Source organism: Scomber scombrus, chromosome 18 (genome assembly GCF_963691925.1).
Source record: "Scomber scombrus chromosome 18, fScoSco1.1, whole genome shotgun sequence".
Lineage (NCBI taxonomy): Eukaryota > Metazoa > Chordata > Actinopteri > Scombriformes > Scombridae > Scomber > Scomber scombrus.
This window is the reverse complement of record NC_084987.1, coordinates 8,279,459-8,303,792: the sequence shown is the minus strand read 5'-3', so window position 1 is coordinate 8,303,792 and position 24,334 is coordinate 8,279,459. Positions and strand designations below refer to the sequence as shown.

The 24,334-nt window shown below is 42.1% G+C and overlaps 2 protein-coding genes across 2 annotated transcripts; one reads left to right on the top strand and one right to left on the bottom strand.

Moving 5' to 3' along the window:
• Positions 1-1,399: 1,399 nt before the first annotated feature.
• LOC133999320 (disintegrin and metalloproteinase domain-containing protein 11-like) lies at positions 1,400-17,512 on the bottom strand. Its single transcript, XM_062438512.1, has 24 exons — positions 17,443-17,512; positions 16,471-16,667; positions 13,849-13,925; positions 13,458-13,524; positions 11,287-11,369; positions 11,115-11,178; positions 10,939-10,999; positions 10,287-10,468; positions 8,807-8,878; positions 8,420-8,586; positions 8,229-8,313; positions 7,665-7,755; positions 7,136-7,187; positions 6,468-6,567; positions 6,122-6,193; positions 5,865-5,957; positions 5,370-5,450; positions 5,172-5,286; positions 4,922-5,027; positions 4,510-4,629; positions 4,227-4,395; positions 3,763-3,874; positions 2,848-2,938; positions 1,400-1,520 (listed from the first exon to the last, which is right to left on the bottom strand). The coding sequence occupies exons 1-24, from the start codon at positions 17,501-17,503 to the stop codon at positions 1,400-1,402; spliced, it is 2,439 nt and encodes an 812-aa protein (XP_062294496.1). The 5' UTR covers positions 17,504-17,512.
• Positions 17,513-20,872: 3,360 nt separating this feature from the next.
• On the top strand, positions 20,873-23,417 carry 42sp43 (P43 5S RNA-binding protein). Its single transcript, XM_062438511.1, has 9 exons — positions 20,873-21,007; positions 21,107-21,207; positions 21,280-21,376; positions 21,520-21,608; positions 21,889-21,962; positions 22,167-22,247; positions 22,372-22,601; positions 22,755-22,808; positions 23,154-23,417. Exons 1-9 carry the CDS (start codon positions 20,873-20,875, stop codon positions 23,415-23,417), a joined length of 1,125 nt encoding a protein of 374 aa, XP_062294495.1.
• The last annotated feature ends 917 nt before the right edge of the window (positions 23,418-24,334 follow it).

Sequence of the window (24,334 nt, the reverse complement as noted above, 5' to 3'; positions counted from 1 at the left end):
TTTTAAAAATCCCTTGCACTCGTACATTCACTCATGAACAAACACACAGATTAAACCTCTGAAGCGTACAAACTTTGGGCCTGAAAGTGGTGAGCACACACACAGATAGACACATTTTGTGGAATGTATGTTGTGGTTGAAAACACTCAGTTACGGTCTCTGCTGCTTCAAAGTTTCAATGTTTTAAAATGATCCCAAAACCTTAACACCTAGCTTCCCTTTTTGTACCTGAACACTTGTGTGAGGGGGGGCAGGTAGGACGCCTCAAGTTAAAAGAACAAATAATGAACATAAAGTTAAGTTATCAGTCTTGGCTCTGGCTAATGGTTGACTGGTTTTCGAACCGTCATCCTATATGATCATTGGTCCTTTCTCAGCCTCTCTTTGGAAAACATGCTAATGACAGTCCAGTGTTAGTTTTCTTTTCAGTTATTTCCATGTTGCCAACATTTTAGATTAAAACACGTCTGTGTCCATTTGAGATGCACCCAGTCATGGACTGGCTTTGGAGGAACTGTGCCTCGGGTCCATCTTCTTTAAGAAAGAAAGAAACTATTCAACTCCTGTTACATTCCAGCATCATAATAGTCTATTAGATGACCAGTATATTTGCTAGTCCAGCATTAAAATGTGGACTCGGTTGGTGGCCAGGTTGAGTTTGTGTGCAGGCAGGCAGGCATTGGAAAGACATGTCTCATATTAAATTGGTCCACCGTTGATATGTTCTCTATCAGACTGTCCGAGATGTGAGGAAAGGGGCTACACAGATACCAAAGCACCTTTCTTAGAGCCACCGTCCTGGTGGTGTCTCCACCTGCTCGCTCTAGATGTGGCCCAGACAAAATCCTCAGTGCCCTGCTGGAAGCAGCCACACAAGTATGATTTGGCTGGTATGGTAAGAAGAGCTCCACAGGCCTGGAGGGCAGCAGAGCCAGGCAGGAGGACAGACGAAAGGAGCAGACAGGGACGTGGAGGAGACGATAATCGGAAGAGGTTGGGAGATATTTAGGACAGGAGTGGAAGACTTTTTTTTATTCCCCTCTTCTCCAATGTGGATACGACACAGTGCGAGGAGGAAGACAGGAGTAGACAGGACACATAGACAGAAAGACAAACTGACATCTTATCCCCCACCAGATCTGAAAGACAAGTAAAAAACAGATTGTTAAAATAAATACTTTAGTTGCATAGGCGACAGGAGATAATGGTAGAAAATGGAAAAAGCAGTTATGCTTTATTATAATTTTATAGGATCGGGGAACAGGGATGGGGAGTTTTTTCTGTGATTATGTAAATGGAATGAATCATTCATGAAAGAGGAGCAGTGAGATGAAACTAAAAGCCACAGAGGACAACCAGACTGCATGATGCTCTGTAGGAATGAGCCAAGGGATGATCCTCAGAGGGTGGATGAAAGAATTAAGAGCCATGCTGGGGGGATCTGGGATGTGTTGGGATGTTTTGGGATGATGCTCCACGGACAACACCCTGCAAAGTTATACCTTCCTCGTCGAATGTTCCTGCATCCAATGAGCACACGAGAGAAAAGACAAAATGTCAAGACATATCAGTGTCAATAGGAAAAATTACAAAATAATGACTAACAAGCTTAACTTTTTAGAAGCATGTTATAAAGCTGATCAACTTGCATTTAAACTAGCATGACATTTAAAGGATAAGTAAAAATTAACAGTATAACTGGACAAGAAGACATGAACAGATTTATAGTTATAATTGTTAAAACCTCACATACACAGGATTTTATAACACATGTGGATATAAAATCGCATCAATGTTAGAATAATTTTCTTTCACTGGCTATACTCTGTTGAAATTTACCCACAGCGCTGTCAGATTTTAGGATAAAAATGAAGCAATCAATGACTCAGCCTGTCATTCAATCCATTATTCATCTACCAATCCTCTCCAAAATCTTTTTTCCCAAAATAGTAGTAATGACACCCTCTCAGTCCCAGAAGGTTTGGATCTGACAGGGCGCTTCAACAGAAATGACTACACCCACCCTCTAAGCCAGAGGGCTGACTAGGAAGAGAAAATGTCTTGCTAACAGCACATGCAAACATGCACAGATACTTACCTCTGACCCAAAAGGGACTGTTAACAGCATGTTACATGCTTAAAGTGTTTTAAATGTTTAAAATAGCTTTTCATCTGTTGCAACTGTCTAAGTATGAGTAAAGTAAGAGCAGTCCTTTTAGGTCAGAGTATAAGGAGTGAACAGTAGCAAGCATGCACAGGTGGGACAGTGCAGAAGATGCACTTCAGCAAAGGCGTTTAGGGGTTAGGGTGCTGCCTATAGGAGAAGAGCAGGATAATGCAGGCTAAAATAGCACCATAGGTACATTATCTTTTTAAAGAAAAGATTGAGTTAATCCACTGTAACATTACACATTTTCTTCACTACATGGAGACAATTAGGAGATGGATTCAGGGAATACTGCAAATAGGGGGAACTTTCAGATGTGGCACCAGTAGAGTAAGTGGGATCAGTTGTAGTGGACTTCAGAGAATTGCAGTAGTGGTTCCTGGCAGATTAATACCTCTCCTGTCCTATTATTACTATAAAGGCTGGGCTTGTAGAGGAGGGAGGGGAAGGAAAGGTGCAGGACGGAGCTCAGGGTTGAAGAATCGCTGTGAAGTTGTGGAGTTTAATGCCAAAAGCTGTTCAATAACACGTCTCAGACGAATCCCTATTTCCCCTCCTTGGGTTGGGTGATGACTTGCAAACGGGCGTCTACTGTATATCAGAGGGGTGAGAGTGGGAGGGGCGGGGGATCCTTTGAGGTAGAAGCAGACAGGTATACAAAGGCATGCCAGAACTCTTACTTAAATCCCCATCCTGTTCCCCCTAGGACTATAGCTGCCAGGAGAATAGCACCTGCGATGGACCCTATTATGATATTGGTGCCACTGGGACCTGCGCAGAGGAAGGAGGGGGGAGGAAGGGTGCGGAGGAGGAGGAGGAGGAGGAAGAGGAAGGGCAGAAACAAAACAACACCACTAAAAAACACACGTCAGAGGACAGCATCAGCACTGTACATCAACAACATCAACCAGAAAGAGAGAGAAAGAGAGAGAGGCAGATGGTAAGATACCTGCAGACAGAGACAGAGAGATGGAGGGAAAGAGAAGGAAACCAGCACGTGGGGTGGAGGTGGGAGAACGGGCGGGTGAGCGAGGGAGGTCAGGGAGACAACAGTTACAAAAACAAAAAGGAGAGAGAGTGCTTTATTACTTTGTTCTCATTCCCCCTCTCCTGCTCTTTCAGCTGGACACCCTCTTGCTCAGGGTGGATTTTTTGGCCCTATGAGAGCAACTGCTCAATTGCTCTGTGTCATTGGCAGACTGCAAGAAAGTAAGGAAGACACTTGAAGATGGCAGTGCCTGCAAGACATACAGTTTCACCATACACACGCACACACACACACACACACACACACACACATACACTGACATACATGCACATATTCTCTAATGAATAAACATGGCTCAACAAACACCCACACGCTCTCCCAACACTGAAAACCAGGACGCAGCAGGAAGGAAAACACTGTGTGGTGTAAATATTGATGTTAACTCTCTCACAGTAATCAGGTGAACTGCCCACTGTGTTTGAGGGCAGGGTATTGCGCTCCACTTTAGTACATTTAGAAGCTACGATGATGATGGGCAGAGACTATGAGGGGGATATGAGAGGCAGACAGAAAGAGAGACGTGATCAGCTTGAGAGGCGCTATGGACCTTTCTTCTCTGGGCCCGTCGGGACCGTAGGCTCAGGGATAGGATCAAACACACTGCAGTCCTTCCCTGTGTAGTCCCTGTCACAGATACACTTCACCTCATTACTGCAGGTCTACAAGAGAGACAGATGACATTAAGTGAAATAGTTGCTAAGAGAAAGAAACTAGCACAGCGAGGTGCTAAAAAAAACATGTTGCATGAGATATGGATTTGGTGCTTCTGTGAATTTATGTTAAAATTGGGCTGAATTTGATTGTAAAGCGAAAGTTATTTAGACATGTAATGGACATCTAAGCATTAGAAGGATCTTAATGCCTATATCTCAATGTGAAGCATGTAACTTAGACATCTAAAAAAAACATAAACTTTTCAATTAAATGTAGTCCAGATTTACTTTAAAATCGTACGCCTGCAAATCACTAAATCAATGTTTACTGGACCGTTGAAAACTCAGGTTTTTTTACCCCGTGGTCGGAACAGATGCGTCCAAAGTTGGATCCTGCACAGCTGCTAAGGTTGAAGGCTGCCACAGGGAGGCAGCGTCGCTCCAAACACATCATGTTGGGACCACAGGGAGTGCCATCTTCCACATAGCCCAGGTCTGAGCCGTCTTCTAGCAGAGCATGGCCACCTCTGAGCGAAGCATCAAAAAAACATGTCATATAGGTGAGGAGAGGAGGAATAGAATTAGTCATAACATTAATACTCTCTTAGTTGTTGCATATCAGATGGATGCGTCCCACTCACCGGCAGTCCAGGTACTTGTTTTGGTGGTAGATGGTGAAGCTGGTCACCTCACCTTGCAGGTCTCCGAACTTTGGCTTCATGGTTATGTTGACACAGAACAGGAAGCCGCATAACACATCCCTGAAACAGGAAAAAGTGAACAACGCACATAAAACTTGGGCTGCTCATGCTATTTACTTCTTTTGGTTTTCAAAACAGGTGGTCCAGTTACAAAAAAAGTATTTCATGCCCCCTATACTCCAACATTATATGAAGGAATATGTCATTTAAATGGAGCACAATGTTTATGCTTTGGCTCGACACTTATTAGTTGAAAATGGTCAAATAAAGCCAGTCTGATCCAAGCAATATTTACACAAAATGGATTTGAGATATTACTACTACAAAAAGTGAATAATATAACGTGACTCACGGCTTGTTGCACTGTAGCCAGCCCTGACCGCCAAGGCCCGGACCACAGTTGCCTTTCTCTGTCCCCTCAGCGTTAAGCTTCTCATAACAAAACCTGTCTGCTGAATCTGGGAGGAAAAAGAAATGTAGTGTCATAAATATAGCATGGAGAATAACACTACAAAGCCAAGCAGGAGAATTATGTTATGCCTATAAATCATACTGCCCAGGTGCAAGAGGATGATTGTGCTGTGAATGAGTTTAACACTTACTGTAACCCCAGAGTCCCTTACACTGCCCATCACGAGTCCTGCATCGTCCGCCGTAACACCGACCCTGAGTATTATCACATATGTAGCCATCCAACTTGTGGACATTATGAGGGCACTGCAAAAAAAGAAAATTACAGAATGTACCTGATAGTCTGGTTAATGTGTTTTTTTTTAATAGTGTTATACAGTCAAAGCTACCTGGCTGGAGTCTCCGGTGCAGGTCTCTGGGATATCACAGTCATTCACAGCATCTCGACACACCACGCCTCTCCGTTCATACTAAGACACAACAACAAAAGGTCTTAATAGTTATCAGAAAGATGATTTCTCATGCATGTTAGAGTGTCATACATGCTGTATGGTAATGCAGATTTAAGGCAAAAAACAGTTTTCTCATTCTTGTTTCTGCCCTGGTTTAAGCTTTAGACTTTCTGCACTTTAACTATATTTAAATAGATTTATGACCTGTATTGGGCTGGAAATAAGGTATTTGATGGTCAAAAACATACATACACACACTTATGTATATAAGTCTATAAGTTATTTTTAATTTCTGCCAGATTGATGATCCAAACTGGAAAAGCTGAATGCTAAATGTGTTGCTAGTCCAAAAAAAAAAAATCACTTATTTAGCAGAAATTATTGTTCATTTTAGGTTCATTTGGGTTAAATTTGACTCAAAGGTCAACTCACCTTGCACCCACTGCAGCACAGTCCATTACTACACATGGCGTCATGAGTAAGTGTGCACTTTTTGCAGCAGGCTCCTCCACTACGGGCGCACTCCTGCAGGGACAGACACAAAAAACCAAGCCTTCAGCTCTGCTCCAGCAAACACTGCACCCCTCCGGTGCTCATATGGAGATAGATCGTGGCATTGCTACCCATCTAGAGAAGTGAAAAAAAAGAAGAATATCCTGCACAGAGATGATGTAAAAATGGGTACTCACCACCTGGGATCCACAATCACACTCTTCCCCTGGCTCCACAAAGCCATTCCCACACTCTGGAGGGTCCAGCAGCTGAGAGAGACAGAGAGACAGAGAGACAAATATACTGTATGAGCACATATATAAGTGACTGACAGATGGGGGAGAGATGAAATGTGTCAGTAATATAAGAGATTGTTGGCTGGAAGTAAAGAGGGCATTACTTAAAGGAAGAAAACACATTATATACTACAGTCCAGTCAGTAAATAATAAAATACATGACGTGATGGAAATGACACTGTAAGGGCAATTCATTATTCTCAAAGGCTGCCCCTCTCACATCCTACATGCCCACATGGCCCTCACCTTGTTGGGCTTGTTGAAGAGGCAGCTCCCACCCCCCTGGAGCAAGAACTGGATGTACTCGTCAACACTGCAGCGAGAAAACTTTCTGGGCAGGTAGTATCTATGTTCACAAACACACACACACACACACACACACACACACACACACACGCAAACGCACACACACACACACACACACACACACACACACACACACACACACAAATTGAGACCAGGACGTGTTAAAAAACTGACACAATAAACAAATCAGCACAGCGTTTTTCTGCCAGTAAGCAACGCCAGATCCGATGTGGGTGTCTGTGCCATCACTTTGCAATCTGACAGAAATGTAACCATCTGTAATAATATATTACTCAAATGAATAACTGAAATCTGTATTGTTCCATCTGGTATCGAGAGCCAAAGTTAAATCACTCATGTGGTAAATACTTTTAATTTATCATTTGTGATTCTTTCTTGGTCGTCGGCACGCTAATCACCACTTTGGCTCATTGAGAGCTGAACAAAAGTCAAAGCATCCATCTGTTACAGGTGTTTAATTGTTTAATTGAGTGAACAAATCACAGCTTAGATCAAGTGCCGCAAGAAAACAGTCCCGCTGTCTGCTGTTAAATCATGTCGCCAAAGGGAGAGGAGAGGTGTTTTACTGGTTTGGATCTTATTCTTACCCCGTGTCTTCCATGATGCAGCCCAGCCATGTGTCCGGGCATCTGCAGTCTCCTGGGGGAATAGATCAAATACACAGTGATCAGCATTTACAACCCTACCAGTGACATGCCTTAGAAACAGATCTATAATCAACAAGGAAGAAAAAGGTTGAAGAAGCCAATCCTGGCTCATAATTTTCCAACACATTAGTGACAGAGGTACTGGGCCTATCACATGTGCACTGAGCTCTTGTCCTGGCATTGAATAATGGATCTAATGATTCTTCGACATAAATCACAAATCCCATTGTTCAGTGGCAGCCATTCTCTAACCACCACCCCCTCCTTCTTCGACACAGGTGACTAATCACCTAATGGAGAAGTCTAATTACAGAAGAGACCTGCTGGACAGGGACATGACCCCCCTTCCCACACACACACACACTGCTATCAATCCTCTCCATCACTAGTGTCCTTTGCCTTCACCCTACCAACAATGATCTTTCTGAACCTTTCTCTCTATTATCAAGATCTTCCGGTTGTCTTTTACCTGCAGAGTTGCGTGCGTTGTTCCACCTCATCCCAATGTTCTGGCCAAGGCTCTGGCACAAAGTGATGGCCATTGCACCTACATTCCCATACTGAAACAAATATACATATCCACACATGAGACATTAATATATCAAATCAGATAGTTATGGTGTGTTGCGCTAAACAGGATTAAATCATGGTTTTTCTTACAATTCTGTTGCACCGATTCTTCAAATATTGTTTTAAGCTTAACAGGTTTTTCTTTAAATCTCAGTTTAATTCGCTCAAAATTAAAATCTCTCATTTTGCTCCAGACTTTTAAATTGAATCTCTGATGTCAAATATAAAGTGACATGTGAGATCATCTAAATTAATATTCAACTTTGGTTTAAAAATCATTAAACATAATATTTTTTCTAATCTAGGATTTGTTTTAAATTGTGCAACAAAGATGAATTAAAATTTAAATTTGGCTCAACCATTTGAAGCTGCTTTTAGCTAAACTCTGATTAATCCTAATCCGAGTCAAAATGAATCTCATCCTGGTGCAACGTCAGATTTAACCTTTCCAGATTAGCCTCACCTCGTTGATACCTCCTCCCCTCGTTAGAGAGCACACTCCTCCTGTGTACGCCGTCCCACTGCGGCTACTTTGAAACGTACGCCCTCTGGAGTGCACAAGAAACATATTATTTACAAATAAATACTGAATTATCAATCAAAACTTAATTCTTTAAATATTAGATTTTTTTTTTTTTGGTTCAGTTCTCTTACGAGAAAAGATGGACGACGTCACTCTGCTCTTTGATGTTGTCTTTTCTGTACTTCATGAAGTTCTGTAGCGTTATCAATGGGTCTTCCACTACTGGCATCATATTTTTAGACGTCCAGGTCTCCATGGCAACCAACACAATTCGTGTGTTCAGCTGTTCCTTGTAGATCTGGGGACCAAACATGTCAATCAATCCACTGCTTTGCTGGTGTGACAGCCCGTGTGTCTAAAACTGTGCACTGTTATTGATAAATGATTTTTAGATGTGGCAATAAGCCTACATGCATGTCTTGACAGGTGGCGGTGGTGTGTGTGTGTGTGTGTGCGTGTGTATGTGTATTCAGAGTTTAGGAGAAGGAGATTTATAATCTAAGAAACAAAGCTCATACCGCATCTGCCATGTTGACCACCGCTTTGGCAAAGTTCTTGGTTTGGCTGCCAGAGCGACGCAGCTGTACAATCTGTGTAGAGACAAAGATACACAGATGATGTAAGAGATGGATGACATTCACACACACACACACACACACACACCAAACACATAAATACGCACAGACATTTTTCATTGCCATAAGTTATATGTTTAAATGGATGTTTCACTGATTTTGTGGAATCACTAAATCATGTTTCTTTCCTCTAATGTTGTACAATGCTAACCTTGTTGAAAATGAGTATCCATCACCATATGTAAGAGCCCCTTCTGAATTAATTTGGTCTTTACCAGAAAATAGGATTTAACTCAGCGATACACACTAAATAATGGAGGAACCTGGGACATCATAAAACAGCTACCAGCTAACAGCTATCTTATTCTGTTGTAGCTGTTCATGTCTTGTACTGGCATACAGAGACAACTGTTGATTTAATGAAAAAGAAACTGACACTTTAATCTGTTCAGTGCTGAGAGAATAAATATTACTGAAAAACACTCGACTGACTGTCTCAAGTCCATTTAGTGAGTTTGAACCATTAAAAAGGCCTTATTATGAAAACCCTTTACTTTTTCAATACTTGTGCGTATGCATTTGGGTGTCTGATTCACGGACTAACACACAAACTGTGAAAGACAACCCAGTCAATTTAGTTTGGGCCGGCTTGCTCTGTACTTTTGTAATTCCACAACCTATTTGGATTTGATCTTCCATGCCTGTATCTTAGTTTCCACCCACTGAAGTTCCTGCGGTCTGCACTGTTCTTTATTTTTTTGCAAACGCTGGCCAGGATTAGCTAAACTGAGCTGAATTAAGTGAAGCTAAGGGCGAAACATTTGCATGTATCATGGGGCTGGATGAAAGGACAGACAGAGCTGCTTGTTGACAGATGGCTGCTGAGTGCCAGCCACCTCCGGAGGAATAAACACCCGATTCTGCTCTGATCCAGAGCTGTTTGGGCACTTTTGGGATTAAGTGGATCTATTTTCAAACTCGCTTCTCAGCATAACTGGAGTTAATACCAGAGTCAAAGACCACCTCAGCTGCTGTCATCAGCAATAAACATCTTTAAATCTGGTGAGCTGATATCATTTTAAAGTTACACGGTATGTCGATATCTATGTGTATAAACAATAACGTTGCTGCCATATTTATTCCTTTAGATGATGTTAATTTGAGTGTAATCTGAATGTCAGCATAGCCCCGATCAATGTGAACTCCATTCAGAAGACAAACATTTCAAAAATGTCAAAAGACGTGTCGAGCATGAATTCAGACTTTTTACAAATTGGCATCATGATGTAGTTATTGTCAGACATGCAAAATCATGTTAAGCAACCACCAGGCAAATAAATTAATTTCCAATGTTCCTAGACTACAGAGATCACCTGTGCACATTGGACATGCACATAATTAGCAGAATAATTACCATACTGACCATGTCATTGTCGTTGACCACCATCAGCTCAATGTATTTGGTCTCAGTCTGGACGGAGGGCTTGCGAACAAATCGCTTGGATCGCCTCAGCCCCCCAGACACCTGCTGCTCACTCATTTGATCTGGTGTGTTGTCATCACCGTCACCTCCTCTGCTATTCCACTCGCTATCCTCTGTACAGTCTGGACACACAGAGAAGCAGAGTTGCAGGCACTTAGAGTAATATTAAGTACCGCGAGGTGCAGTGGGACACATTACTATCTCAAATTCATCACAGATCCTGATAAAAAAAAAATGCCTAAATTAACTTTATCACTTCTCTTTTGTTTGAATTGTCTCTAAGCTGCTCACTCTCTGGGTCAAAGTATTCTTACTTCGTTTTATTCCACTGAGAAAAAACAATCAAGCTATTCCAATATTTGTAAGTGGGAGAGAATGCATTGTTAGGTTTTCGAGTTTCATTGGAAAATAATACACACAGTTCCCATGGGAATAATAAGTATTTACAATGGGTTTGGTTTTATTTATCTAACTGAAGACAGGGTGGTTATATTTCAATGTAATCAAAATAAGAAAATGTATAAATTATACTCATGTGATAAAATAAATATGTCAAATATGCGTCAAATATGCTATAAATGTGCTTCTGTACCTGGGCAGTGTGGGGAAAGTCTGATATCAGGCATCCTGCGGATTAAGTGAGCGCCATTATCCTATAACAGAATACAGATGGATGAAATTAGAAACATCAGAACCTAAAAACATGAGCATCAGCACCCAGAATCTTAACCTGCTGCTCTTAACAGCTACTATCTCCAAACTATTTACCTGATTGCTCCCATTGTGAATTGGTTCAATCCCATAAGAGAAGAAGCCATCAGAGAACATGCCGCTAAGAAACAAACAACAAGAGAATCATGGTGAGAAGTACAACAGGGAGGGTCAGAAAAGTAGAAAAGAAACAAGCCTCTAATAAGTAAAGGTTTATTATCAGGCTCACCACAAGCCATGACAGGTGGAGACAGCTGCCCAGGACTCTGATAAACCTCTTAACCTTCCCTGGTAGTAGCAGTGCTCCCCTCCCTGTGGACACAATGAAACAACCACTACTGACACACTTGAGCTTTACATGTACATTTTCATACTTCATTGGTTATCGTGATAGGCCAGCGATGAGGAGAAAACCTCTCACAACTCCAACATCTCCCCCCCATCTTCCCCACTATGGCGTTATGGCACAGTTTGTGACCTACTTGTGCCATGTGCTCTACTCCACTCTACTCCACTGACAATAGACAAGGATCTCGTCAATAAATTAACACCCACACGGATAGATATGAGAGTTTAATATGGGATACTGCCACACTAGGAAGGATGCTTTCTGACGTAGTGCCTGAAAGACACCATATGAGAGCAATAGGAAGTCTTCTTTTTCCTGTCCTTTAAAAACCTTGACTCCCCCATCACAGCTCTATCTTTCATCTCCAGCTAACACCCCCTCAGAAGTGGGAGCGCTGATTCACAAGGTCACAGCGGTAAAGTCGAACCAGCGGGAAAGATGAGAAAAGTGAGAAACACTGGTTCACTTGGATCAAATTGAGTTCAGCGGGGTGTTGCAGCATCGCCACGACGGCTCAGGCAAAGGACACCTCGGTGCTTTTCAAATGGAAATGTAAGCGTTTTGACTACAGAGAGCGGACTGGTGACGCGCCGCCATGGATGCATCACGCCTGCCATGTCCAGCAGCAGCAGAGGCATCACGTGAGGCCTCCATCCAGCTGAGCGACAATCTGGCCTGACTACAGGCCTCTATCCCCAACCCTGCAAGCCTCCTCTCCCTCCCGCCACTCTGCACACAAACCAATTGTCTATGAACCCACATGCACCCTCAACATGACTCCTCGCAAAGCCAAAGCTAATCTTGCCTTTGTATTAACTGGCATTTTACTCCCATTTTCCCCTCCTCCTCCTCTTCTCTCGCTAGCTCCGCTCTTCCCTCCCTCTCAGTATTCTTTCATTCTCTTTGCTGCCAAGAACTTAATGACACTGCTGAGCTAACTCGTTGCTATGGAAACAGGCTCAGGATTGGTCAGGAGGACTGAGGGAGAGTTTGGAACCATTGTGGGTGGGGACATGCAGTGCTGGGTTGGCGGGTGGGTGATAGGGTGGTGGTGGTGGGGGGCAATGAGTGCCACATTTGTACAAAAAAAAAAATATATATATATATAACTCATCCCTCCTGGCTAGCAGAATGCAGTGACATTCCTCTGTTCTGTCTGACAAGCAGGCATCACATTAGATGTCAGGGCTTTCATCTATTTCCCGTTATCTCTAGACGGTTCTCTCTCTCCGAACTCGTGGTTTTTACACCACAGGCACCCACTGCCTTTTCTCCTCGGCTGTCTGAGAAAGGCCACGGCAGAGAGGCACGCACACACGCGCCGCTGACAGGCAAACCCACGTATGTACAGAACCGCAACATGCACAGGTGTAACAACGGTTACGTAGCCGCCTACTTTTGAAGCAGAGGGCACACAACGCATTTGCCGAAAATAGATAAAACAGGAGGATTACATCAAACTGTAGAATCTGAAATTAAATGTTTAAAGTCAGCCTTTAAAGATAAAAACAAACAAAAAGCACATCTTCTGTCTCTAAACTGATCAGCATTAGATGACCTTAGAATATTAATGCAACATTATGTTATATAATGAGCTCCAGATTATGTAAAGCATTTAAACTTATAACAATCAGGTTTGATAATGGATTCATCATTTCAGTCATTTTTCAAGCCACAAGGTCAAAAATTCAATGATTCTTTGTTCTCAAATGTGAGACTTTGATGCTTCTTCTTGACTTAACATGATGGTTAACTGAATTTCTTTGACGGTTGGGCAAGACATTTGAAGTCTGGGAAACTAGGATGGACATTTTTCACAGTTTTCTGATGTTTAAAACTAAACAACAAAATAATTTGTATTGCAGTTGCAGCCTTAAAGTCAATGCGTATGATAAAAAAAACTTTAAATGAGTTGCCAAATAACCGAGTGCTGCACTGCCACTCATCTCATTAATATTCTGCCTTCTGCAAACCAAAAGACAGGTTCACTTACGACATTCAATATTTCTTCCCATTAGTACACATCCACATCCCACGCAAAACAGCCTTACCACAGACTGTGAGGGTCTGCCATCCTGGTTAAAGTGCCGTTCCACATATTCTGAAGACAGGAGATGACTGCAAAAAAAGAGGAGAGATGCTATGAATATTTCTAACATCATTATCTTCATCATCCTGAATTCAAAATTTGCTCTCTTATCTCAAAATGTATGTCACAAACAATATGTGAATATATCAACAGGATAACCATGAATCAGAATTGCTAATAAAATCAGTGCAACCTCATAAGCATCAAGCTGTGTGTGTCAGCTGTGTGCTACTTTGGTATTCCCCAATCTTGTCACGTAACATAATAGAGAGCGCAAAGTGCATTTGCCTAAGTGCGGAGAAATGCTAATGTGAGTAGATCAGATGAGTCTGTATAGTGACGGTGATACTAACTGGTTTAACTCCAGGTCCAGAGTGAAAGTGAGTCCAAAAGCTTCCACTTGGAAACAGCTCTGGGCCAAGTGGACGGGCTGCAAATGAGAAAAAAGGGACAGAGACAGATTTGGTTGTTGATAAATCATAAAATCAAAGTGTAATAAAACAATTCTGGTTAAGTTTGCCCCCCCGCAGTAGCCAAAGAAGGTTTTTGAAAAAGTCCCATGAATAATTCAAGGCAATCAATAGTGTGTACACTCTAAAAGCATCTCAACAGATGAAATACTATGATCGATAAAGTCCTCATTGATCAATGTTGGCTGGCCACATTCAGGCTGATTTGACTGCGGAGAGCTATTGCTGTTTAAGAGAGGAGCTGGAGTTTCGTGATAGAGATGGATAGAGTGTGGCTTGACAGAAGGAGGGGAGAAGGAGGAGAAAACTTTACTTCTGGTGTCGTCTATATTCAGCCGCGCTGTGCCAATGTCCCTAATGGACACCTGCCAGAGCTAAGGAGGTGAGGAGACAGCATGGCCAGAGAGAGAGAGAGAGAGAGAGAGAGAGAGAGAGAGAGAGAGAGAGAGAGGGAGAGAGAGAGAGAGAGAGAGAGAGAGAGAGAGAGAGAGAGAGAGAGATCTACTGCAGACTAAACAGTGTGTCTCTTCAGCTGCTCTGACTGTGCCAGCATGGCTTTGATCTCAGTCTGGAGGAACCAGGCTCCAGTGAATCATTGGGCTTTTACAATAAAATGCATCACTATCCAGGAATTGTTCCCTCCAGTGAGTACGGACACCCGATTTCTTACTACTGTCTTGGAGAGGCTGAAGCATTGTGACCATCAGCGCTCCAACTCTGTACAATAACATTGTCTCTCTGCTCTACATTCAATGGATTTGTGTTCTGATCATTATTTAGATCCATTTAGAAGCTGTTCTGGTGCTTTCGACTATATCACACAATCTTCCTCAGCTGATGGAGTCGTAAATGTTCAAAATTCAACTCTTCTGAGCACGGTTTGTAATGTTGTATATAAACACACTTTTATTTTGGCTTGTGTCCATGTACAAAGTGTCTATTTTATGTTTTCTCTCTGTTTTTAATGTTTACTGATGTAACATTCTGTTGTTTTTCAGTATACTATACTACAAGAGTGAATTAATAAAATAAAATAAATCAAAATCATTTTAACGACTTTTCATCCATTGTTGCTGAATAGATGAGATTGAAAGTTCATTATGGGAAAAACAATCTCACCTAAGTCCTTTTAGGTGGCTCTGGAGCTTTCCATCATATGACATCATCCATTTCCTCTTTGATGGATTAAAGCAGCAGCTACACTGTCTTTTTAAGCCACAATGGAAATTTTTATGTGAATTACTAATTATTGAGTATACAATTAATATACATTGTCACATAATGCTAGAAACTGAGGCTGATTTCTTAAATATAAAAAAAAAAAAAAAGATTTATGTGATAACTGCTCTCAGTGGATGTTTTTCTTCATCGATTTATGATGATAATAAGAGAGAGAGAGAGAGAGAGAGAGAGAGAGAGAGAGAGAGAGAGAGAGAGAGAGAGAGAGAGAGAGAGAGAGAGAGAGAGAGAGAGAGAGAGAGAGAGAGGAGCAGGGATGGGGTGAGTGCTCAAGAAGACTCTTGGACCATGCAGCACTTCTCACACAGGCCTGTTTCATAATTAATGGGGACATACTTCAACACACCACTGAATAATGAAGAAGTCGAAGGCCTCAACACGGCAGCCGGATGATCGGCTGTGACGACTGAATATTGCCGGAGAGGCTGAGCTTTGTCATGCAGATCTGATGGCCATTATATACATGCATGCAAACATTTAAGTGGCTCTTTGATAAAACTGTGCCTGCTCAACATGCAAAGCAGGTCAGAAGGTTTTGTTTTGAGAACTTGTTGCCAGATGTTGCAGCTGGAGAAGCAGAGTTAAGATATAGGGATAATTGTCGGTCTTGGTTTACTCCCGCTGCTGTCACTTCACCGTGGACATTCAAAGGGATTTTCAGTGACTAACTGGGTCAAAATAACAAGGAGCGAAGACTGCTGCAAGACACCACCCTGCACTGTCATCCCTGTGTAGCAGGAGACGCATGAGCAGCAGAGAGCTAAGTGCTGCACTGTTTTACAGACAATGGGGAAAATGAGGTTCCCATCAGAGGAATGACATGTCTGTCTTGGTGCTGTCACACCCATATTTGTCCATACAGACTTGCTGCAAAGCCACAAATACTGAATCTTTTTTAAGTAAGGGTGACTAGACTTTGGATTCTCAAACATTTTGAGTTTACTGACCAATGTGTCAAGCTGCAGGAACAGAAAAAAGATCCACCTGTATGTGAGATTAACTTCTCTGATCACAAAAAACATCCCCAAACATTCTCCAACTGGGATACTTTCTTTTTAATCAAATCATATTCAGATTAATCTACTCTTCATTTTGCTTGAAGACTGCTGAAACCCTGTTAAGGACCCATGAGTATTTCTGGGCCCCACTTAAAGACCAATGAGTTGAGAATTCACAGCATCTTCTCACTTCAGCATGAAAATAAACAGAACGTGGACATAAGAGAGAAATGGGAGAAGGGGGGGGGGGGGGTTATTACTAACTTACCAAAGTGTCCCCGGTATCGTTCTTCACCCTGGTATCCAAGAAGTCATGAGCCATTTCCTCCTCCGACCGAGTCTGCTGCACCAGCCGCTTTGGATAGGTAACCTCAGTTGTGGCGTCCTCGCCATTTGGCCGCCCGGATGGGGTGAACCAGTCCCAGATGCCTCCATCTCCATCCTGCACCGGGCTCCTGTCCACACCTGCAGGTAGTACAGTACAACAGGGACACTTACAGGTGTGCAGTGGGCTTGGAAAGGTAAAGTGACACACCTGAGCCTGGGCAAGGCTAAAAATTGATCTGGCAGTGATTTTAGAAGCAAAGCAAAATATGGTAGATTTAAATGTCATAAGCAGTATATTAAACAAGTCACACATATTGAGAGAACATTCAGATCAGTGTTCCCTGTAAACTCATGGTCAGTGACCTAATTTATCACACTGACTGAAATAAGTTTCTTCAGCCATTTGTCTACAAGAAATTTAATTAACATCGGGTTTTAAGGCTTTGATGGAAAATAAATAATGGTCTTTATTAGACTGACGCCCATTTAGGCACATCTGGCCTATATAACTTAAAATCCAATTAATTATCAATCAGGTTGAAAAACACACTGCTATGGTGTTTGACAAGTTATGATGTATTGACTTTAGATGATTAATGGATAAAACCTCGTTGGAAATGTTTATGGGTACGTTGAATATAGGTTATGAGGCTGCGATGGAAATGTGTTGATGCAGCAAATCTACGGCATCAGAGAGCGCTTTTTTAGGCCAGTAGGCTTCTTGGAACGGCGATCCCAATACAATAAAATCTCAGCCTACAACCAGGGCTAGAAAAGTGCTGGTACAAGGGGAAAAAAATGTGGATGCAAAGGAAAGGAAAAGGGTGCTCCCGCTCTCCATCCAAACCCCCTTCACTCTCCCTCTCCCTCTCTCTCGCGCGCTCTCTCTCTCTCTCCCTCATCTCTCGCTTACCTGAGACTGCAAGCCTCTCGCCCACTGCAGCAAAGACCATGAAGCACCACACCGACAGCATGATCTTCACATATTCCCCGGGATTACAACATCGAGAGCCGCAAGATGTCACGAACCCGGCCGGTGGAGTAGAGGAAAAAGAGCAAAAACCAAACAGCAAGAAATGATGGCGAGGATCCAAAGTGAATCTCCTAAACATCTGATGATGCACGTCTTCTCATCTCTCCCCTCCTCTCTCTCTCTCTCTCTCTCTCTCTCTCTCTCTCTCTCTCTCTCTCTCTCTCTCTCTCTCTCTCTCTCTCTCTCTCTAACCACTCTCAGCTCCGGTCAACACAGATATGGAGAATTAGGATTTGCATATCAGTGCGATGAAAAATGGATCATAGCCTAGGCTTATGGCGGAGATGATCAATACAGGCTTAAATACTGATCGGTGAGGAATTATGAAGAGCGGGAGAGTGCGTATGGGTGCATGGATGATGTTGTACGATTGTGTGTGCATATATGCGAATCTGCGGTATGCAGAAACGGAGGATGGGAAAGCGAAGTGAGATGCTCAGGGTCTGCGGTGAGGAGGACACGTGGGACCGTGGTACCCTCCCTTATCCCGAGCAGTCTCCTCCTCCCGTTGCCATGCAGCTCTGCGCAGGGAAAGGATGCGACAGCTCCAGCTGCTGAGGTGTACGGCCGAAGAAAAACCATGAAAGAGATCAGGGATTAATATTCATTCATTTTTTTCAGTGTATGGGTATGAATGGTATCCCAGATTTGTAGTTACATGAAGACTATGGCTATGCAGAGGATAAAGGTGTGTCCCTGACCAACACATCAGAGGCCCTGAATGTTCATTATGTTTTAACATGGACTCTGTTTTTGCGATAGACTCCTCAATCAGTGTTGTCATTCATATTTTGTGATAAAACTTGATGTTCTCACAGGGATTTTGCTGTATAACTTGTTGCCTTCTCTGAGATATGAAATAAAGCCAATCATCGAATAAACTACACTTATCACTTACCGGCTTGAAAAAGTCTATTATGATGATGATGACAGTAGCAACACTTATATCAAACTCATTAGAACTTGAATAATCAGGTATCCATTCCTTGCAAAAGTTAAGATTGCCCTAGTTGCACCTCTAAAACTTTTCCTGACTATAAAAAGAAAATGTCCCCTTTTGATATTTGCTAAAACAGGTTTTCACTTCAGGCAAAAGTGTCAAATATAGCTTTAAAGCCTCCATGGAACCTGTTGAAAAATGCAAGGATAAGACATGTCTTTGCAAAATGAATTCCAGTTACATGTTGCGCTCCGAGTCCTTTCCTTGAGTGAATGCAGAAATGTGGAGATGATGTTTTAGTAACCATGAATGGAGATTAATCAAACCGTGAATCCAGAGACCTGCAGCAGCACTCTACGTGCTGCCTGTTTTAACTCTGTGACCTACAGGGTTGGCTTCCTTGATGCAGTGAAGTCTTCCAAGCAAACGTCCTGCAACACATTCTGCTAATGGAGGCACATTGTGAACTGACAGCCCCCTCTGAATATTTCATCCACCCCCCCTTTGAGACTAACAGAGAGCGAGATATGGTGGGGGAAAGACAGAGAGGAGAGCAGCAGGAGTGAGTGAAGCATCAAGGGCCAAATATGTGCTCACACAGTGCCTATATAAACTCAGAGAAACCTTGCAACTTAGTGCCCAGCCTTTATTAAGTATAGATTGAACATATCCACTGCACTTTTAAGTCCAGCACCATGTAGTATGATAAGCAGTGTGACTGTAGTCTGTTGGGCTTTTTTTTCTTTTTCGTGGCCAGTGAAGATGCAGACAGGTAACAATGTTGTGGTTATCAGCTGCCATTGCTCTTTAGGACATCACTGCTTTAATCTGAGAATGGTTACATCTGATCACACAGTGCCTATGCAGTCAATAAAGTATTCAGACGTAGTAAAGCTAAGTAATTCTGCAATGAGAGCTGCGAGGAGTCTGTGCGTACATTAGAAAATGTCCCTACTTATTCTCATATTTAAAATTAGACTGATATACTATGTAAAAGTTGTATTGCTGCAGATTGACAAAAGACACAATTAGTCTTAAATGGACTGCATTTATTGCCTTTCTAGTCTTACATTATAAGTACTTCATATTACACACCACGTTAATCCATTCACACACTGATGACAGAGACTGCCATGCAAGGTGTCTTCAAATCTAATACACATTCATACACACTCGCACAGCCTTTGCAATCTGGGGTTCAGTATTTTGTCCAAGAATACTGGAGGAGACGGGGATTAAACCACCAATCTTCCGGTTAGTGGACGTCATGCTCTACCTCCGGAGGCACAGCCACACCAACCATGGGATATTTTTTTATGAAATAAATGCGAAAAGCTGAATATCTCGACAGTCTGTGTGTGAACGTAAATGCCATCAGCCTTGTGTGATAGAGACACAGTGCCCTCTGCTGTGCAAGTATCTGTATCACACTTACAGCAGTTATTTGCAGCTGCATCAAGTCCAGAGCTGCAATGATTAGTTGATTAGTCAGTTGCCAGAACTACATCGATAATCAATTAATCCATTTTTGTCACTTTTTAAAGAAGAAAAAAAAAGCTAAAATTCTGTGTTTCCAGCCTCTTTAATGTGAACATTTTCTGGATGCTTTAGTCTTCAGTGACAGTGAACTGAATATCTTGGGGTTGTGGACTGTTGGTCATGACAAAACAAACACTATACAGCATTTTCCCCAATTTGCTGACATTTCATAGACCAAACAACTAATCGAATCATTAGAGAAAATTATAGACATATTAATAGATAGTGAAAATAAGTGTTAGTTGCAGCCCTGATCAAGTTAGACAGAAAAAGCACAAATCTTAAATATGGTCCATTTTGCCAACATAAGCGAACAACTAGTCATTTTTGGAAAATAATAGAAAGGCTGTGTGTGACGAAGGCCTGCTGAGTGGATACCCAACGTTTAACGTGCAACGTTTATTACTAAAATTGTAGCTGCAGTTTCGTTTTGTACTGATTTTCATTTACGTCACTTTTAATTGTCCTATTATAAACTAGCCTATTTTACACTGTATCATTTCCCTGAAAGGTCTATAAGGTGCTATGGTCTTATTTAACACTGATGGCAACAGCTGTCTCGCTTTCCATGTCCTGACTTGCCCTGTTTCACGTTTGTTTGCGCAAGGCTGAGCTTAACAGGGCAATTAGGTTAATTAGTTTCAGATTTACTTCTTGAGAATTGCAACGATTTGAATCAGTGAACATTGTCTGACTCAGCTGGTCACCTGGCACTGCCAATTAAAACCAATTAAGCGCGCTCAAGAGACTATAAGAAAGGCTTACAAAAGCGCCGGCATTTCCATTATCTACACATTTCAGCTGGATAAGTGTTTAGACATCTGAGGTAAAATGAATAGTGTGCAAAGTGTGAAATCTGATGGTGGTCCCCCGCTGCAGCTGTTCAACTGCGCCCACACTGACTGTGGAGCGACCTTCACCAGGCAGTGGAGGCTGAAAGAGCATGAGACGGTGCACACCGGAGCGGTATGAAGGAGACTTGAAGCTTGCAACAAAAGTCTGCATTTTAAAGTTGGTCTGAGTTATTTTTAAAACTTTGAATTCACGGAATTAAAATGTCCACAGCGTCCGTGTCTGTGCACAATTGCGGGCTGTGGTCGTCGTTTCTCAAGAAAATCTCACCTTCGCGGCCACATGCTTCAGCACAGAGGAGTGAAGCAGTTCCAGTGAGTTACCTGTGCCACATTTTCCAGTTGCTCCTCTCAGTCACCACCTCACTTTATCTTTGTTTTACTCAGATGCAAATTTGCGACCTGCACGAAGAGTTTCTTCAACGGGGGCAAGCTGAGAAGACATGTGCGCTACGCCCACGGAGATAAAAATAAGTACTTCAAGGTTTGTATTACTAAACAAAAAAATAAAACAAATATATCCACTAGATGGTGCCAAAACGTTGCATTTTAAGCACAAGCATTTTTTTTTTTGACGAATAACCAATTTTCGAGCCCTTTGTGACATATCTGTTTTTTCCTCTGCAGTGTAACCAGCCAAAGTGCTCCTTGACTTTCAAAAAGCGCAAAATGTATAAGCTGCACTTACAGAAGCATCAAGTGGCTGCTAAATTCAAGTATGTCTGTATACAACATTTAGTTTGAGGGGGGGGGGGACAGGACATGATTTTTGCTGCAGTGTAAAACCTGATTTGAGATAATGAAATGCCTGATATGTAATCCAGATTAGTCTAAGGTTAAAGATTATGCACTTTCCATTTTAATTAATGATGTCTTTGATGCCTGGAGTACAGGCTCCATCAGGAGATGAATGAATGGTTGCATGCTGAGTGGGTGTGGCCCTAGTGACTGTTAAATGTTATTTTTACCTCTGTCTATCCTCTGCGGGGTACTTAGGTGTTCAAAGGACGGATGCACTGCAACGTTCGACTGCCATATCGCCCGCAAAGCCCATGAGAACAAGCACGCAGGTTGGTCTATTTCAGTATTAGTAGGGGGTCCTTTCATCTTCCATCCCTGCAAAATTTCTTAATTTAAAAATGCGTTGTATTTGTATTTAACCTTTTCTTGCATGTAAGAGGTCTTTCAGGACAAATGACATGCATGGTGTATTGTTACTCAGAGGCCCAGAAGGGAGCCAGTTGGTAGTGACACTTGTTGTTTGGTCCCTGCAGGTTACCGCTGTCCTCATGATGACTGCCAGGTAATTGAACACACCTGGGGGAAACTTAAGAAGCACATGGCTAAACACTCAGGTAAATATATTGTGGTTATGTTGCATTCATCTATAATCCATCACAAGTGTTAAAGGAGAGGGAGGACCTCGATGTATGGTGGCAAAGAACTACTGGTTAATCATTTTGCTTATTTTTCTTAAAGCCACATTTGAATGCCAAGTGTGCAAGAAGGTGTTTAAGAAAGCAGATGCTCTGCGGCGCCACAAACGGATTCACGCTTCCCATAAACCTGTGCTGGTTTGTCCCAGGGATGACTGCCAGGCTTACTTCTCTACAACCTTCAATCTGCAGCACCACATCCGCAAGGTGCACCTTAAGCTCCTCAAATACAAATGCTCCTTCCCTGAGTGCCCACGCACGTTTGCTATGCGGGTAAGTAACATGTCTTCTGTTACTGGTCACTGGTTACTTGGGTGGGGGGTGTCTTGAGATTTAGTCAGCAACATAGATGCATTACATGATTTCTTAACATTTTAATGCACTTTCTAGAGACTTGTGTATTGGACTCTCTGTTCTTATCCACAGGAGAGTTTGACAAGACACCTGCTTCGCCATGACCCGAGCGCCAGCATTCTGAAGGTAAGAGTGACGTCAGTATCCCACAATGCATTTGGGACTAAAGCCACCACACAGCAGTGAGTCAAAGCTATTTGACCAGAGGACTATTGATTTTGTATTTCTTTTGACTTGAGCTTTCAACCTGTTGAAAGCTGACTTCTCTTTGCTTCCGGCCAACTGAAGGGAACAGTATGCTTGAGGGAGTTGGGCTTAACATGATTTCATTTCCAAAAATATACAATTCCTTTTGAAGTGTTTTCAAAGACTGTTGCTATACAGTCGGTATTGAGGACTCAAACTGTAGAAAACCTGAATATTGTCTGAAACGTCTCTCTGAAACTGTTTTTTGTTGTTTTACCCCAACAGAAACATCAGCGTCCCAAGAAATCCTGGCAGAAACGTCTGGATGGACACCACCTTCCCCTTGTGGAGGAAAACCTGCGAAACCTCTTTGCACTGCGCATGCGGCTCTCCCGGCGTACCAAAGTGGAAACCAACCTCTCAGGCCTCTTCAACGAACGAAAGATCCCTCATTATGTTGACCCAGAAGTCAACCTCCGCAACCTTTTTGGTATCAAACGGCCTCGTCCTTTAGAGGAAAAACCTGAGGTCACACCACTAAAAGATTAAATGAACATGCATCAAGACTGGTGTGCATTTTGACTTATGAGTTTGAACTTCTTTGAAATCTTTTTAGCATTCAAATTTGGACTTTGTTTTTTCTCTGCAAGAAATTGGGTCTCCTTGGTTAGTTTAAAAAAAAAAAAAAAAAAAAATGTAGCTGGCATACATTAAAATATTTATTATTTAAGTTAAATCTAAGTATAAGTTATTTGAAAGATTGAAGATCAAATGATTTCTTCTTTTTGGTGAAGATGTGCCTTCATTTAAATGTTTTTGTTGTAATACCTGTTTACCCAATAAAATGAGTTACATTCTGCTCAAAGTATTCTTTTAATGCCATTTACCATTCCGTTTTTACTGTTTAAACCATGCTGGAGGTCTGCCCATTAGTAGCAGCTGCTGGCGAGTGGTGTCATCTGGACTTGATTTGTTTGTTCAGTCTCATTTAACTGTAATAAGGAGCTTCTCATTGTTTGCACTGTCAAACAGCTGTTCTCATGCAGCATCTATAGCCTGCGCTTGCTTTGGCTGCACGTATCGGATGACATTTGCTGAACATGTTGGAGCTCATTAAATATGAACAAAGGACTGCACATGAGTAAGAGCTGAGTCACAGAAAGCATGTCACTTTGGGGGCGGATGAGACTTTGAACACAAGGTGAATGAGTCTCAGCTGTCAAATCTGTTCGACTGAAATTATGATGCCATTGTTTAGATTAACACCCAGGAACATTGACATAGTGTAATTTAAGAATTAAAATCTGGAGAAGACAAGCTTAGCTTTTGTTCCCATAGATGCAACAGAATAAAAGGACAAGACAAAATACTAAAATGAAAAATTAAATTTGTCGACAATAGTTTTGAAGTGCGATAGCTTAATGAAATACTCACTACAAAGGAAATATAGTGTGCTGCAAACAAAT

What these genes read in the sequence shown, in the direction of transcription:
- LOC133999320 (XM_062438512.1), bottom strand. Translation starts at nt 17,503, where the DNA reads ATGCTGTCGGTGTGGTGCTTCATGGTCTTTGCTGCAGTGGGCGAGAGG. An exon ending in TTCACAATGGGAGCAATCAG is followed by an intron (nt 11,000 to 11,114) that starts GTAAATAGTTTG and finishes ATTCTGTTATAG; the next exon opens with GATAATGGCGCTCACTTAAT. An exon ending in TGGTCAACATGGCAGATGCG is followed by an intron (nt 8,587 to 8,806) that starts GTATGAGCTTTG and finishes TTTGGTCCCCAG; the next exon opens with ATCTACAAGGAACAGCTGAA.
- 42sp43 (XM_062438511.1), top strand. Translation starts at nt 20,873, where the DNA reads ATGAATAGTGTGCAAAGTGTGAAATCTGATGGTGGTCCCCCGCTGCAG. An exon ending in AGAGGAGTGAAGCAGTTCCA is followed by an intron (nt 21,208 to 21,279) that starts GTGAGTTACCTG and finishes TGTTTTACTCAG; the next exon opens with ATGCAAATTTGCGACCTGCA. An exon ending in CAAGTGGCTGCTAAATTCAA is followed by an intron (nt 21,609 to 21,888) that starts GTATGTCTGTAT and finishes CGGGGTACTTAG; the next exon opens with GTGTTCAAAGGACGGATGCA.